The sequence below is a fragment of the Grammomys surdaster genome, unplaced genomic scaffold (assembly GCF_004785775.1).
Source record: "Grammomys surdaster isolate TR1022 unplaced genomic scaffold, NIH_TR_1.0 144, whole genome shotgun sequence".
In the NCBI taxonomy this organism is placed as follows: domain Eukaryota; kingdom Metazoa; phylum Chordata; class Mammalia; order Rodentia; family Muridae; genus Grammomys; species Grammomys surdaster.
In genome coordinates, this window is record NW_021604602.1 from 7,627,535 (window position 1) to 7,643,375 (window position 15,841).

A 15,841-nucleotide genomic window follows, 5' to 3' on the forward strand; every position below is an offset into this window, starting at 1 on the left:
AAATAAAATAAAATAAAATAAAATAAAATAAAATAAAATAAAATAAAAGGCTTCAGCAGGTTGTACATGGTGGGAGGATGTAGCAGGTGGGCCGGGCTCTGAGGTGGCCAGCACCGCTCATGTCACGGTCTCTTCCCTGCAGGTGATCCTGATGTCTGCCACCATCAACTGCAAGCAGTTTGCAGACTACTTTGCTGTACCTGTTCAGAACAAGATGAACCCTGCATACGTCTTTGAAGTGGAAGGCAAGCCCCACGCTATTGAAGAGTATTACCTTAATGATCTGGGGCACATTTACCATAGTGGGGTATGTTGGGACACATTGCTTGTTTTATAGTGAATGGGCTTTGGTTTCTGACAAATTGAATTCCCCAGGTATGGTTGTGAGGCCCTTCTAGAACTTGTCAGAGCAGAAGCATGAGAGGAAGGGGGTAGAGAAAAGAAAAGGAGGAAAAGACTGGGCTTTTGTTCTAGCTGTGAGCTAGCCACGCCATATGTCCCCATAGACATCAGAGACTAGCTCATGCTCGCTCGTGTTGAAAACCAAAGCTTCGGATTTCTGTCATTATGAAATAATGACAGAATAGTAGATTTACTTAAGGAAGGGGAATTGTACTTGAGAGAGAACTCTGATTAAATGGACATTTTCTAATAGAGGGTGACAATGAAGACTGGGGACATATGTAGACTTGTTTTCACACGTGTAGGACACTTGGAGGTCTCAGAAGTCTAAACCTGAAGTAGAAGCAGATATGAAGTACTTCCTGTCCCATCCTTCTGGAACTGTGTTCAGCGAGAAAGTGCTTCTGCAGCCGTGTGAGGCCCTGGGCTCCACCCCAGCTCAGGAACAGAAGTAAAAGCTTGCCTCAGTCCTCTCCTCTTCTGGGCTCTACCTGTCAGGCCTTCCTTCCCTTCCCAGGAGACACTGCTCTTGCACAGCTCTCGGGATCTGTCAGGCAGATATGGGAGCTTTCTGTTGCAGAGATGGCAGGCTCTCTGCACACAGTGTTTGCCCTGCTCCCCACAGGTATGCTGTTCCTCCATCTAGGGCCAGTCTTTAACTAGTCTCTGACATCTTGGCTCTCACTAGATGGTGCTGCAGAATGCTTCTGTGCACATGATAGCATGTCCTGTAGAAGATTGTTCCTCAGCCTCAGCAGTCCTGGCATTTTGGCAGTAGAATCCTGTGTGGCAGGTGTATTCTTCGCTTTACAAGATGTTTCTTCTTGTCCTTGTCCCTCTCCATTATCACAACCAACAGTGTCCTAGACAGTGCCAAATGTGGTGTTGAGACCTCTGTGTGAACCTCTGAACCTGGACAGAGATTGCTAGGACAGAGAATACATGTGCAGTTGACGAATGGAGCCCAGTTCTTCAGCGTTTCTGTTAAAGACACTTGTATTGTTGAAGAGTGGGCTCCAGTACAGTGAAGGGCTGGGCAGGTTCACTTCACTCAGCATCAGACAGTTCTTTGTGGATGCAGGTAAAGACGGGTGAGGCAGCTGTGGGCTATCCTGTGAGGCCCTCGGATTGGCCTGGGAGCCAGGGCACTTTGGTTCTGTTCAGCTGTTTCCAAGGCATCTGGGCTTTCCATGGCTTATCACGTAGTCTGTCTTTGGTACCTAGAAGGCACATAGTGAATATTTCAGGGCATAAACAAACATGACTGTACAGACCTAACTGCATATTGATTTTTGTGTGGACACTTTGGGGAGGGTGCTGGGATGGAACTTAGGCCCTGTGTAGCTAAGCCGGGTTCTTGCTCCTGAGCCTGCCCAGTCTGTCAGCGGTGACGGTGGTGGTTTGTTTATTTTTTGTGATGTTCAGCATCAGGAGAGTGTATTTTCAAGTCCAATCTCATCGTCACCTCTCCTGTTGTCTTAGTGGCATCTTATGCTCCTAGCATGCCGCCTGTGTGAGCATGCCGCCTGTGTGAGCATGCCGCCTGTGTGATGCCCAGCCCTTCCGCCTGTGCGTGTCTCTCTGTCTGTCTGCTTGACCATGACTTGTCTTCTCCTCTTCTTGGGATCACTTGCTGCTCATCTTTTGTTTTTTCTTTTGGTTTTGTTGTTGTTTAAGACAAGATTTCTCTGTGTAGCCCTGGCTGTCCTAGAACTCTCTCTATAGACCAGGATGGCCTCGAATTCACAGAGATCCGCCTGGGACTTTAATCCTGAGTGCTGAGATTAAAAATGTGTGCCACCAGTGCCTGCCTGCACATCTTTTCTTGCGCATGTTTAAACATACGTGAGTTTCTTTCCCCTTCAGAAACATCCTCCTCAGTCCCAGGTTTCTCTGCCTCTCTGCTTCTCTAGTTCCCAGGTTTCTTGTCTCTTCCAGTGTGACTCTACTGCCCCCATTTAGCCCAGCCTGTATTTACCAGGCTCCCGTGTTCCTGTCTCTGTATAGCAAGGTTGAACTTAAGGTTGAGGGAACTGACACTGTCAGCATTTGGTGTTTTTACTCCCCAGTGATCTCCTGGGTTTCTGATGCCAATCTTAGGTGTTCCTTTCAGGGTCTGTGAGGAACTTCCTTTATCTTTGTGCTCAACTTGTTTTCTTTTTCTAGAATATCCTTAGAAGAGGTCTACCAGTGTAATGTACACTCTAGTGAGATTGTGCAGAGAGTGTTCATGATGCATAACCCAGGCTCCAAAGTGCGGCGTGTCCCACCCTCATGCAGGCTGCACTGCTGCATTTGTCTGAGGCAGAATCTCATGTACCAGGCTAGCCTCGGTCTTGCTGTGTAGGCAAGGAGGAGCTTGAATCCTTGCTCCTTCTGCCTCTACTTTCCCAAGTGCTGGTACAAGTATGTGCCACTGTGCCCAGCTCACAGCAGTTTTTATGCACACCCTTTAGGTCCCCTTAACACAGATGCCCACTGTCCTGCCACCATTTGGTTCCCACTATTGGAGTGTACCCATTCTCTTGATGCATGTATTTTCCCAAGAACTCATTCCTTGTTTTCTGGAACTCCCTGGCCAGCCTGGACATGTCATTTTGGTGACATGTGTAGGGATGAACATGGGCGCGAACATGGCAGAAGGACTGTTGCAGGTGACAGTTGCTTCCCTCACACCCATGCTTCGTTGCAGTGCACTTGTGCAGTAACTTGGGTCAGAATACAGGGGATGTGGCCCTCTCCCTTCCTTCTAGTCCCAACAGACAGCCAGGGCCACAGCCAGCCATGCCCTTGCCATCTGTCACAGTTGTTAGGAAGCATAACTGGGGGTCGAGTGACAGCTCAGGGGCTAACGTGTTCCTCTCGCTATGTGAGAACCTGAGTTTGCTCAACAGACACAGTTGTTCACTGTCGTAATTCTCAGCACTGGGGAGCTGGAGATGGCCAGGTCCTAGGGATTCTTGACCAAACACCAACAAGAACATCACTTCAGAGGGCTTGGGTTCTAGACTCAGCAGGGTTACTGTGACTCATCCGCATCCTTTCCCCACATGGTTTGTCTGTAGCAGACTTCTGGGTGGGTTTGCAGAGCACATAGCTTTTTCTCATTTCTGTTTTTGAGTAATTGTGTTACGGAATATCAGTCCCTGTTAGGATAGGGTAGGAGATGAAGGTATATCAGGGATGACCGGATTAAACATGCTTTGTTTAAATAAAAGTAAGCTTGTCATAACCAAGTTACTAGAATTGTAGTAATATTGGGAAATGGCCGTTAGGATACTAGCTGACCTAATTTACTCTAAGTAATAGAGTAAGAATATTTCCATATACAGCTAGCTTCTGAGCACAGGAAGACTCCTTTCTGCATGTCCGTGACAACATGATGCATGGGGTCTCATAAATTGTAGTTGTAGTTATTAAACAAAATGCTTTCTTACTCTTGGTGGGAACCACAGAAAGGCTATAAATAGACTGTGTAACAACTGTGCTGTCAGGATTGGAGAAGCACTGTGGAGCTGTGGCCTCAGCTCCTGCAGGGCTCTCTGTGCACACACAGGCCTGCTGGCCTGGCCGAGGGAGGCAGCTGCATGCGGTTGGTGCCCACTGCTCTGTACAGGACGCCAAGGGAAATACTAAGCCACTAGGCCAATTTTGGTTTGTTTAATGTTCAAAGTAGTCTAGCAATCTTCTAAGCCTTGGCAGGCAGCTGCTATGTCACATGGTATTCTTAGTGTACACTGGGAGACATGGTACTGCCCTTGCTGGTTGTTCCTGTGTGTAGCTGTTGGGATGTCAGTACTCTTAGAGGCAGGGATTTGATACCCTGGAAGGGCTCTGACTTGGGAATAGCAAATGACCCAGAGTTCCTTAGGCCTCTGATGCAGCTCATCCTGTGCCTTAAAAGTGCTCTCTGCTTGAGCTCTCAGATTCCATCTACGTTGCCAGTGGCTTCAACATCATGCATCTCAGGGATCCAGGGAGTGAACACTTGCTACCAAGTGTTCAAGAGTGGTTATGAATAGAATTCTTCTTCTTCATTACTTAGGGTCTCTCAGAGTGAGGGCTAAAGGTGTGAGCGCACGTCTGATCCACACCTGTCTGCAGCTCTGTTTAGCTGTCCTGTTCTTTATTGTTCCAGCTCCCCCCATACCGTCTGGAGGAGCCGGTGATAACAAAGGACGTCTATGAAGTCGCTGTCTCACTCATTCAGATGTTCGATGACCTGGACATGAAAGAGAGCGGGTAAGAGTCCCTCCAGCTACAACTCCATGTGCGTAACTTGAAACACTGGTCCCTCATTCGCAGTGACATAGTGTTTTTACAGTATTAAGGGAGTAGCTGTGGAGACTTGGGCTTGAGCTGTGGTCTTCCTGCCTTTAGGTGCTGAGGTTTCAGGTATGTGCTGCCTGCCCCCTGCCTCTGTGGACACCTTTGCAGCATCATGGTCACTCTGAAAACTTCTGCTAATGGGAGTCAAAGCCCTGCAGAGTGCAGCTTTAAGACTGTTGTTTGTTTTAAGCTGGTATTGGACCAGAATGTGGGATGGAGTCCCACAGACGTAGGGGTCGCGTGCTTTCTCTGCTTGCATTCGTTCTCTGTTTTAGGGATGTTTTCTGACACCCGTAGGCAATTTAGACATTCGTTCTTTTAGCTTTTTTTTTTTTAATTTTAGATTTTTTTCCTTTTAGGACAGTTTAGGTTCTAAGTGCTGGTTTGCATCTCACAAATAGCATTTATTATTTAGAAACAAATAATGATAATGTGTATTCTCCCTTAGTAACCAAAGCTAGATGGCTGGGGTGACATTTTTCCTGTTTACCTTGAGATATTCCTTAATTAATCCTTGTCAGATCTGGACTTCTTACCTTGGATGACTTTCATTCTTCCCAAATTCTGCCCTCCAAAGACTCTGTTGGCAAAGGTCCTCAGCTTTTATTTGGGTAAAAATTTATTTTATTTCAGTTTCATCCTTTGTTTAAAAACATCTAAATCAACAGATAAAAAAAAAAAAAACTCATGCTGGGGAGATTTGGTAAAGTGCTTGGTTTGCAGGACCTGAGCTTGAGCCCCAGAAACTCCAGTGAAAAGCCAGGCATGGTGATGTGTGCTTGTAATTCCACTGGGAAGGTGCGGGTGGGTGGTCCTGATGTCAGTCTGGCCTGACTAGTGAGAATCAGGCCAGTGAGAGACCTGTCTGGAAGAAGTGGGCAGAGTTCTTGAGGATGTAACCCAAAGCTGGCACTCACACTTTTCTGTCTCATCTTCTCCCACCCGCTCTCCTTTCCCTCCATCCCTTCCTCATTTCCTTCCTTCTTCCCTTCTTCCTTTCTCCTTCCTCTTTGTTTTCCCTCTCCTCTCTCCCTGCTCCTGCATGCACATATTCCCCTCACATGTACACACACGTGCAAATGCATATATTGAAAACCTTGTGTCTTTACTGTACATAGCATGATTTGAAGCATGCAGACATTGGATAGACTCCGTGGTCGGTAGCCACAGGCACTGACTCTCGTTCTTATGTGCACACACTGCTAGTGGCTGCAGCTTGGGCCTCTCTCACATGAAGTGCTCAGACCAGGATGCTTTATACATTGGGGTGTTTTCACAGACTTCAGTGGCTGAACTTATAAACACCCCAAACTCGAAAACCACTGTGTGGCTCGAAGTGAAGTGTCAGACACCGGAGCAGTTCAGATTTGGGTTTTTAGAGCAGGAGTGCCTGACTTGTGTGAGGCTCTAGGTTATTCTGAGACGCTCCCTTCATTGTGTGAGGCTCTAGGCTATTCTTAGACGCTCCCTGCATCTTGCTTTTCTGACTCTGTGTACACAGTGTCTCTGAGCTAAGCATGTAACAATGCAGACCTGGGAGCAGGGGTGGGCTTCTTTGTGGTTCCTGTGCCTGTGATTGGCTGGGCTCATTGTGACCACACAAGTGTTAAATGCTGCCCAGCAGCCTTTCCTCCCATGGTTTCTTGTCTGAGTCCTTACTGTATTTGCTGTGTTCTCATTTTTCTTTGTTCTATATGCCCTAAGACTGTTCCACAGGGAAGAGCTTCCCTCTTCCTCCTCATTAAGTACTTTACCCACCCAGTCGTCTCCTTGGCTCTGACTTTTTAATTGGCGAATAGTATTCTGTTGTTTACACTGACCACGGATTATTTACCTAGTAACTGACATCTTGATCGTCTCAGTCTCAAACTATGCATAGAGCTGCTATAAAAATCTGCATGTCGGTTTCATGTAGACCTGACATCCCGTTCATTGGATACGTTCTAAGGCACACAGTTGCTGGCGGCCATGGGGAGCACACAGTTAGGTTTTGAAGGAACCATTAGCTCATCTCTCCTTGTGGCTGCACCATGTCACGTTAGCACCAGTAAGTGGCTCGAATGCTTTGCCAGCTCTGTGTGTGGTCTGGGATTTGCTCTCAAGAGTGGGCATGGCGCCAGCTCACTGCTGCTTTGACAAGGTGTTTGTTCATGTCTTTGCCCATTTTTCAATCCAGTTATTTATTTGTTGTTTGTTTGTTTGTTTGTTTGAGACAAGGTGTCACTAGATAGCACTGGTTGGCCTGGAACTTGCCATGTAGACCGGGGTAGCTTAGAACTCACAGATCTGCCTGTCTCCGCCTCCCGAGGGCTGAAATTAAAAGCATATGCCATCACACCTTGCTTTGTTTTTTTCAATCCTGAGTTTAAGTATTCTTTGGATAACAGTTCTTTATGTCAGAAAAACTTTGCATATATCTTTTCATTTATGAGGCTTGTCTTATTTTTAAAAGATTGATGGATTTTGTTAATTTCAGTAGATATTTTTGTGCTCCAGTCATAAATGTCGTGAGTTGGAGCCGTCTTGGGGTGTGTGTGTGTGTGTGTGTGTGTGTGTGTGTGCGCGTGTGCATGTGTCTCAGTGCACATTTGGCAGTCAGAGGACATGTGCATGGAGTTGTTCCTCTGCTTCCATGTTTCTGTGTGTTCCATGGGTGGGACCCAGGCTGTCAGGGTAGCACGTCCAGCACCTTCACCCACAGAGCCACCTCACTGGCTCAAGCCCTTAGTTTTTGAATTGGGATATTTTTATGTTCTTAGACTGATTTTGAGCTGAGATCAACCAAGTTCCTGCCTCAGATAGTTGATACTACAGGTGAGCAGCGCCGTGCTAGGCTTGGAGATATTTTATTTTATTTACTTATTTATGTTTAAATTTATTTTCTCGTGTGTGTGCGTGCGTGCATGTGTGTGTGTTGTGTGTGTGTGCATGTGTACATGTGTGTGTGTATGTGGAGGCCAGAGGACAACCTTGTATTTTATCAGGAACATCACTGCCTCCTTTGAAGAAAGGTTCTCACTGGCCTAGAGCTCACAGCAGTGCGAGCCTGGCGGTCAGTAAGTCTTGGGGTCCGTCTGTCTCTGCCTACGCAGTGCTGGGATTGTAAGCAGATGTCACCACACCTTGCCTCTTTATGTGAGTGCTAGGGATTGAGTCAGGTCTCATGGATGTGAGGCCATCTCCCTAGCTCCTTGGGAAGATAATTTTAAAACTAGTCCCTTATGTAGTACAGGCTAGTCTTGAACCCCCAAAATTTTTACATGGTCACTTTTGTGATTGAATCATCATAAACTTTGGATAAACACTGCCTTTTTCTAAAAATCATTTTTTATTTTTTTAATAATTTAATTTTTAATTCACTTTACATCCCAGTCACAGCCCAAGGCTGAAGGTTTTGTGGGTGAACTGATGCCCTCCTCCCTCCTCTGGAAATCCTGCCTGGCCCACAGGAAGTGATCTCTTCAGCCTCTATTCACCCTCTGGTAGGGATCTCAGCTAGGGTCACCCCCATAGACTTTCTATGTCCTCTCCCCTTATCCCTGGTCCAGGTCTCCACTCTCAGAGACCCCCTACTCCACCAAATTCCACTCTCACTTCCAGCCCTTTCCTTCCCACTCCTCACACGTGATTACCATCCAGGCTTCCCTCCTCACCTCCCCTCCTACCCAGTTCCCTCTCTCCGTCCACATCGGATGACTGTTTAGTTTCCCTTCTGAGTGAAGTTCGCGCATCCTCCCTCGGGACCTACTTGTTACCCGGTTACTTTGGGTCTGTAGATTGTAACATGGTTGTCCTGCACTTTCTGGCTAATGTCCACTTGTAAGTGAGTACATGCCATACGTGTCTTTCTGGCTCTGAGTGAGCATCCCTCACTCAGGATGCTGTTCTCTAGTTCCATGCATTTGCCTGCAAATTTCATGGTGTCCTTGCTTTTAATAGCTGACTAGTATTCCATTGTGTAAATGAACCACATTTTCTTTATCCATTCTTCAGTTGAAGGACATCTAGGTTGTTTCCAGTTTCTGGCTATTATGAATAAGGCCTCAATGAACATAGTTGAGCAAGTGTACTGTGGTATAGTGGGACATCTGTTGGGTATATGCGCAGGAGTGGTAGAGCTCAATCTTGGGGTGGAGCTATTCCCAGTTTTCTGAGAACCTGCCAGTTGATTTCCAGAGTAGTTGTACAAGTTTACATCTCGACAGTCCGATTCCATCTAGTATTTTCCCTTTGAGCCAGTGGTGCTTCCCCTGGTGCTGGTGTTGAACCCAGGTCTTTGCATGTGTTATGTGTGTGCTTACCCCACTGCACCTCCAGCCCACTTGATACACTGTTATTGATCTTGAATCCTGCAACTTGTTGAACCTGTTAAAATCCACACCTCCCAATCTGTGTGTGTGTGTGTGTGTGTGTGTGTGTGTGTTTGTTCTATTTGCACCCCTTGGGTATTGTTCCTCAGGCACCGTTCACCATTTGGAACAATATCTTTTGCTGGTCTAGAACTCATTGACTAGGCTCTGCTAGGCTGGGTGGCCAGCATGCCCCAGAGGTCTGTCTGTTTCCTCCTCCCCAATACTGGATGACAAGACTTTCCATGTGGGTCAGCACATACCCTTCTCCATTGAGGCTGCTGTTCCCAGATGACAGCCTGGCTTGCCCTTCCTGGACTTTTATATGGCTGCCTCCTCCTTCATGCCCCTGCCATCTCTTTAAGCAGTCATTCCATACACAGCTTGGAGTGTTTTGCCTGCATGTGTCTGTGTACCATGTGTGTGCCTGGTGCCCATGGAGGCTAGAACAGCACATTAGATCCCTGGAACTGGAGTTACAGATTCTTATAAGTGTTCTAACACCATGTTGGTGTTAGAAATTGAACCCGGATCCCCTGGAAGAGAAGCCAGTACTTTTCAATGGTTGAGACATCTCTCCAGCACCAGCCCTATGCCCTTTGTCCCGTTTGTCTTCTTTGGTCTTGTTACTGAGCTGACAGGGTCTCCTTCCTTCTCACACATTCCAGTCTATCTCTCTAGCCAGAGCATTGGCTGCAGAGCAGTGTAGGGTCCTTGTGTCTGTTCCTGCTGTCCCCAGACTGCATACAAGAAGAGTATCAAATGCAGGAAGGGCCCACAGGTCTGTGGAGGAGAAAAATTCTATTTCATACAGAAATAACCCTAGTAGTAAGACGTGGTTATCCTAGATCTGCATCTGTAAGCATCCTGTGTAGTGATAATCTGGCCCTTAATGAGGTTTGCTTATAGTTATTCTAAGGTTTGTATCTTGGGTTTCTGGATTATAGTATGTGAATTTGTAGGAAAACTTTTGCAAATAGTGTCTTGCAGCAAATTTGATGGAGATGAAGAGCCCTGACCTTTTGCCTGGTTGGCCTCTCTCTCTCTTTCTGCATGCCTCTATCTTTGTGTGAACTGAAGAGCACTACCTGGTCTGCAAGAGCTACCATGATCTGCAAGAGCTTTCGTGAACAAAGCCTGTAGCATCAGGGTCTCACACAGCAGGGACTCTGCCAGCCTTGATTCAAACTTGTTCACCTCACATTTTGACAGGAACAAGACCTGGTCCGGGGCGCAGTTTGTGTCGGAGCGGAGCAGCGTGCTGGTGTTCCTGCCAGGTGTGCATGTCATGATTTTGTGACTAGAACGTTAATACTCTGGACAGCACATTTTGAACAGTGGTGTTCATGCTGCCTGTTGTCCTAGACACGAGAACATAAGCCACTGTGACTCAGTTTGGCTTGTCCACGACCTTTGCCTTGCTACAGAGTTCCTAGCCTTTGTAAGGCAGGCTTGTCAGCTTCACAGTTTCTGGTAAGATGTTTTGCTTTGTTAAGAACATTCCTTTGCATGGTCATGAATCTGAAGTGATTGTCCTGAGTTCGCAGGGCAGCATTCTTAATGAGAGCAAAGCATGAGGCCCTGCGGAGTCACCAGCAATCTCTCACCCCCCTCTCAGTGTTACAGAGACCAGGCTTTTCCTGCACCTTACTGAAGAGACTCAATTGTGTCTGACGGCAGGCACTTTGTCAAATGACGTCATCAAGTAGTGTAGTTTGATGAAATTATAACAATAATCCACATATTTTGTTGCTGAAAGGTAACATACAGAATATGTGAATATTTGTGTGTGTGGCGACAGAAGCAATAGCCTGTAACAAGAGAAACGTACCTGGAATGTAACATGTGAGTTTTGAATCCATGACACATTTTGCTTACTGAATAGACTCATGTACAGAAACAACCGCTAGTTGGCAGGAGCAGAGAGTGTGTATTTGCATCTGTGTGTATTTGTCACATAACTTCTGAGACCACAAAGGAAAAGGCAAAGCTGTGGTGCTCCTCCGTAGTCCCTCACGAGGTAAACATAATCAGCAGTGTGTTGACAAGTGACATTTTACCTTCAGCTCTGAGACTTTCTGTTATACTAATGTAAATCAAGTCTGCCATATTATGTTTACAGTTTCATTAATTGACTTGTTTCCAGCAGATATGAATTAGTTTTTTTCAGGGCTGCTCCAACAAGGCTTTGCAAATTGAATGCTTTAAGGTGTGGAGTGTTTGCCTGTGGTCAGAACAGTTAGGCATGCTGGAAGGAGTTGTCAGGAGACGTGCTCCCTCCCAGGCCCCAGGCTCTTCCTAGCTCCGTGAGCTGTCCTCAGGCTTTGGGGTTGTTTTGTTGTCAGTTCCACTTGCATGGCTGTCACATGACATTCCTGTGCCTCTGTCTCTTCCCTCTTTTTATGAGACCAACTGTCCCGTTAGATGTAGTTCCCAATCGATACACCAGGACCGTATTGTAGCTCCTGTATGTGCAGTGACTGTTTCTAAGTCAGGCCGCTCACATTTTCAGTTACTGGAGTTGGAATCTAAAATAGTTGTTGGGAGACACATGTTCAAAATATTGACCATCCACATGAGGCACGCTGCACGTGCAGATGCTGTGAGTCAGTACACGTCCTTAAATCTCCGGAAAAGGACCAAACCCTTTAAAGTATTATTACTGGTTTTGTATTCTTGGGGTCAAATGCAACTCCCTGCCCAGAATTCACCATTCAGTTACACTCCGGTCCTTTTTTGGTTTTTCGAGACAGGGTTTCTCTGTGTAGCCCAGGCTGTCCTGGAACTCACTCTGTAGACCAGGCTGGCCTCGAACTCAGAAATCCGCCTGCCTCTGCCTCCCAAGTGCTGGGATTAAAGGCGTGCACCACCACTGCCTGGCTCCAGTCCATTTTTTGTTTGTTTGTTTGGTTGGTTTTGGTTATGAGACAAAATCTTAATGTAGCCTTGCCTGGCCTGGAGCTGCCTGTGTAGCCAGGTCTAGCCTCAAGCTGGATATTACCGGGCTCCCATCTCCCAGTGTCTGAGATTGCAGACTCGAGTTACCTTATCTGGTTAAAAAAATTTTTTTGATAAGAAACATTTTGTGTTTTCATTGGAGCCAATTTTAAAAACAGGAGGGAAGAGAAGTTACTTATGTGGCCAGTGCTCATCAGCAGTCACTGCTCTGACAAGGAAAATACTGAAATAATGTATTTTATTTTAAAATAACTTTAAGTTATTACTACATGATGCACTTGTCCTGGTTTTGATACAAAAGGGTAAAGAGTCAAATTGAACTGGTAAGGTTGTCTTTGAAAAAGTTAGTATTTTATCTTGAGGTTAACCTAATAAAGGAAGTAAAAGACTTGCTCAGTAAAAAATTTTAAGACACAGAAAAAAGAGATTGAAGAAGATACTAGAAGACGGAAAGAGCTCCCCTGTCAGGCATCAGTGGGATTAGCACTGCAGAAACATCATCCTACGGAGTCAGTGAGGCCCTCATCCACATTCCAGTGCAGTTCCTCACAGAAATGCTCCAAAATTCATATGGAAACACAAAAGAGCAGGATATCTAAAACACTGCGGAGAGAGCGTTATGCCTGATTTCAGTTATGCTATAGAACCATAGAATAAAAACAGTCTGGTACTGGTATAAAAATACTAAGTGAGGACCAACTTATGAGCTCACACCCCTGCAGTCCCCTGTGAGCTCACACTCACCCCTGCAGTCTCCTGTGAGCTCACACTCACCCTGCAGTCCCCTGTGAGCTCACACTCACTCCTGCAGTTGCTGGGATCTTGACAAGAGGCCAAAAATACATATTGGAGAAAAGACAGCATCTTCAGCAAATGGGGCTGGTCAGACTAGATACCAAGTAAAGAACAGAACTACATCTTATCTCACACCTTGTATAAATCCAGTTCCAAGTGAGTCAGGTGCCACAACATAGTATCTGACAGAGAAGGCAAGCACACTCACCTTACAGGCACAGGAAGGACTTTCTGAACAGGACCTCATGAGACCAGGCATTGAGGTTAACAGCAGCAAATGGAACACCATTGTTCAATGAAGGCACAGCTTACAGGGTGAGAAAAAAAATACATCTGACCAAGGGTTGTTGTCTAGAATATATAAAGAACTCAGCAAACTAAACACCAAGAAAACAACCTGATTGAAAACCAGGGCAAGGAAATAAACAGAGTTCTTAAAATAAGACAGTGGCCAAGAAAAATGTTTAAATTTATTTTTATGTATATAAGTTTATATGAGTTTATTTTTACGTATATAAGTGGTGTTACCTGCAGGTATGTCTGTGCACTGTGTGCATTGCCTGGTGACTGCGGACAGCAGAGAAGGTGTCAGAGCCCCTGGAGTTGGAGTTACAGATGGTTCTCAGTCACCGTATCGGTACTGGACACTGAACTTCTGTCCTTTGGAAGAGCAGCAAGCACTTTTAACTGCTCAGACATCTCTCCAACCCAACTGATAAATATTTTAGAAAACATTTTTAGTCATCAGGAAAATGCACATTAAACCTACTTTGAGAATTCATCTTATTGTAAACAGATGACTAAGATGAAAGAAAACCAACAAACACAAAGGATGGCAGGTGTTGGCGATGTGGGCGTGGCTATGGGTGATGTGGGTGTGGCTGTGGGGTGAGTGGGCGTGGCTATGTGCTGAGCACTGAAGGGCTGGAAGGGCTCTTGGATCTTCTTGCAGGAGACTGGCTCATCCATGAGCATTGCTGCTCTAGCTACAGTAGCCAAGACGTGACAGCAACCCAGATGTCCATCAAGGATGGCAGTGAGAAGGGGTCACAGGCACAGTGGGGTGCTGCTTAGCTGAAAAGAAAGATGAGATTAGTGACTTTCATTCTGTGAGGTGACTGAAACCAGAAAGACAAGCAGCGTGTTCTTTCCTGTGGCTGCGATCTTTGACTCTTCAGATATGTGTGTTTAGTTAGTTTTGAGACAGCGTCTCACTATGTAGACCAGGCTGACTTCGAACTTACAGAGCTTCTCCTATCTCTGCCTTCCAAGTGCTGAGATTACTGAGTGCTAGGTGCACATGCCACCCCTCCCTTCTCTCTGTGTAATTTAAGTTGAAGTACTTACACGAGTCAGGAACCTTGTAAGGAACCATGGTAGGTGTCAGATTTCAGGATTGGAGGGACAGACAGAACTTGTAGGAGACTAAAGGGAGTGACAGAAGCACAGAGATGGGGGCACAGGGAGGTCTGACTTACACCGTATAATGGAGCAGTGTCTCCCAGTGTACCAAGGTCAGGCGTCCGTGCCAGGCATAGGTTACTTCCTTTGAGTTGTTGATCAGTGGAAGTTCCATAGACGCCTGTACATCACAGGCCACTGGTGTTGCTTTAGCCTTATCCTCCAGAACTAAAGATACCACATACATGACTCATAGGACACAGAGAAGTCAAACAGATAGAGACCTGGAGGGTTTATCTCATACTGATTAGTTTCAATAGTGCTGGAAGGTTCTATATGTACTAATTCGGGAGTACAATGACAAACATTCTTACCCAGCTGTGAACTCTGAGCTAAGTTATAATCTGGCTGGCAGGATAGGCCTGCTGGTACAATAGTGGCAGGCAGAGATGTTATGGGAGCAACCATCTACTTGATTTAAAAGTGGATTAAGAGCCCACTCCACAAGGTGGAACTCAGAGCTGTTACTGGGCCCAAACCTGGAGGCTGGTGAGGTCCTAGGCCTCAGGGAGAGCCTAATACCAGCATTTTGCTAAATGAACATAATAAACTGTTCCCTAAGTTCTTATCTTTATACCTATAGATTACTCTCTCAACACTCATGAGACAGACCTATTTTTGCACTAGGTGGTGATTTAATAGAGGCCCACAATTAATGATTGTCCAGAGAATGAAAGTCTGTGGAGTACTTAGCTCTAAATGGTACACGGACCCCCATGACCCCCCAGGGCTCAGTGATCATTATGGAGGGGGCAGAAAGATTGTAAGAGTCAGAGGGAGTAGTGTGTGTCAAGAAACAGTGTAGCTGGGAATGACAGTACTGTTACAGACATGAACGCCTGCGTGCACTGTGACCTGTGCAAGGAAGAGCCAGACACATCCCTGTATGGATTGGGGAAAGATAGTCTCCCACCCATTCACATCCAGGCCTGCACCAAGTGAACTCTGTGTGTGTGCGCGCGTGTGTTTAAAGGAGCACATGAAGGTAGGAGAGAGATGAACTGGCATTACTGAGAGGGACTGGAGTACCAGGAATGTGGAGAAGATTTGATCAAAACACATTATGTTCAGGCATGAAATTGTCAAACAATAAAGAATCCTCCTCTTACTGAGTACGCTACTGAGCAGAGCACTGCGTCTGCAGACTGCCCGCCCGCCCGCCCGCCCTCCACGCTGCCCATGCTCAGCAGCAACCCTGCCCTCACTGGTCAATTCCTGATTATCTGTGCTTCTGCTCTAGAAGATGAGCCCTTGGGGAGCAGGGGCTTCGTTCTGTTTGCTGTACCTTTGCAGGATGTGGCATGGTGCATGCAGCAGGCCCTCAGAGCTTCTCTGTTGAATGCAGAAAGCTATAAGGACCCTTAAAAATTAGTTCCCACTTTAATTTAAAGATTCGTTTTTAGCACTAAATTCACATTTGCTTCCCTCTCCCCTAGGTCTGGGTGAGATCAATTATATGCATGAGCTTCTCACAAACATGATTCACAAAAGGTATGTGTAGATGACGCCCTTTGTTTGGGCTTTTAGAGCATTGTGTTGCTTACACC

General features: G+C 46.1%; 1 protein-coding gene across 1 annotated transcript in view; it reads left to right on the forward strand.

Annotated features, from left to right (window-relative positions):
• Positions 1–15,841, forward strand: part of Tdrd9 (tudor domain containing 9) — a 100,862-nt gene that overhangs the window by 30,842 nt on the left and 54,179 nt on the right. The window contains exons 7-10 of the mRNA XM_028764561.1: positions 143–307; positions 4,541–4,644; positions 10,293–10,357; positions 15,731–15,785. Coding sequence (XP_028620394.1) covers positions 143–307; positions 4,541–4,644; positions 10,293–10,357; positions 15,731–15,785 — 389 coding nt within the window. The remainder of the gene's footprint in view (positions 1–142; positions 308–4,540; positions 4,645–10,292; positions 10,358–15,730; positions 15,786–15,841) is intronic.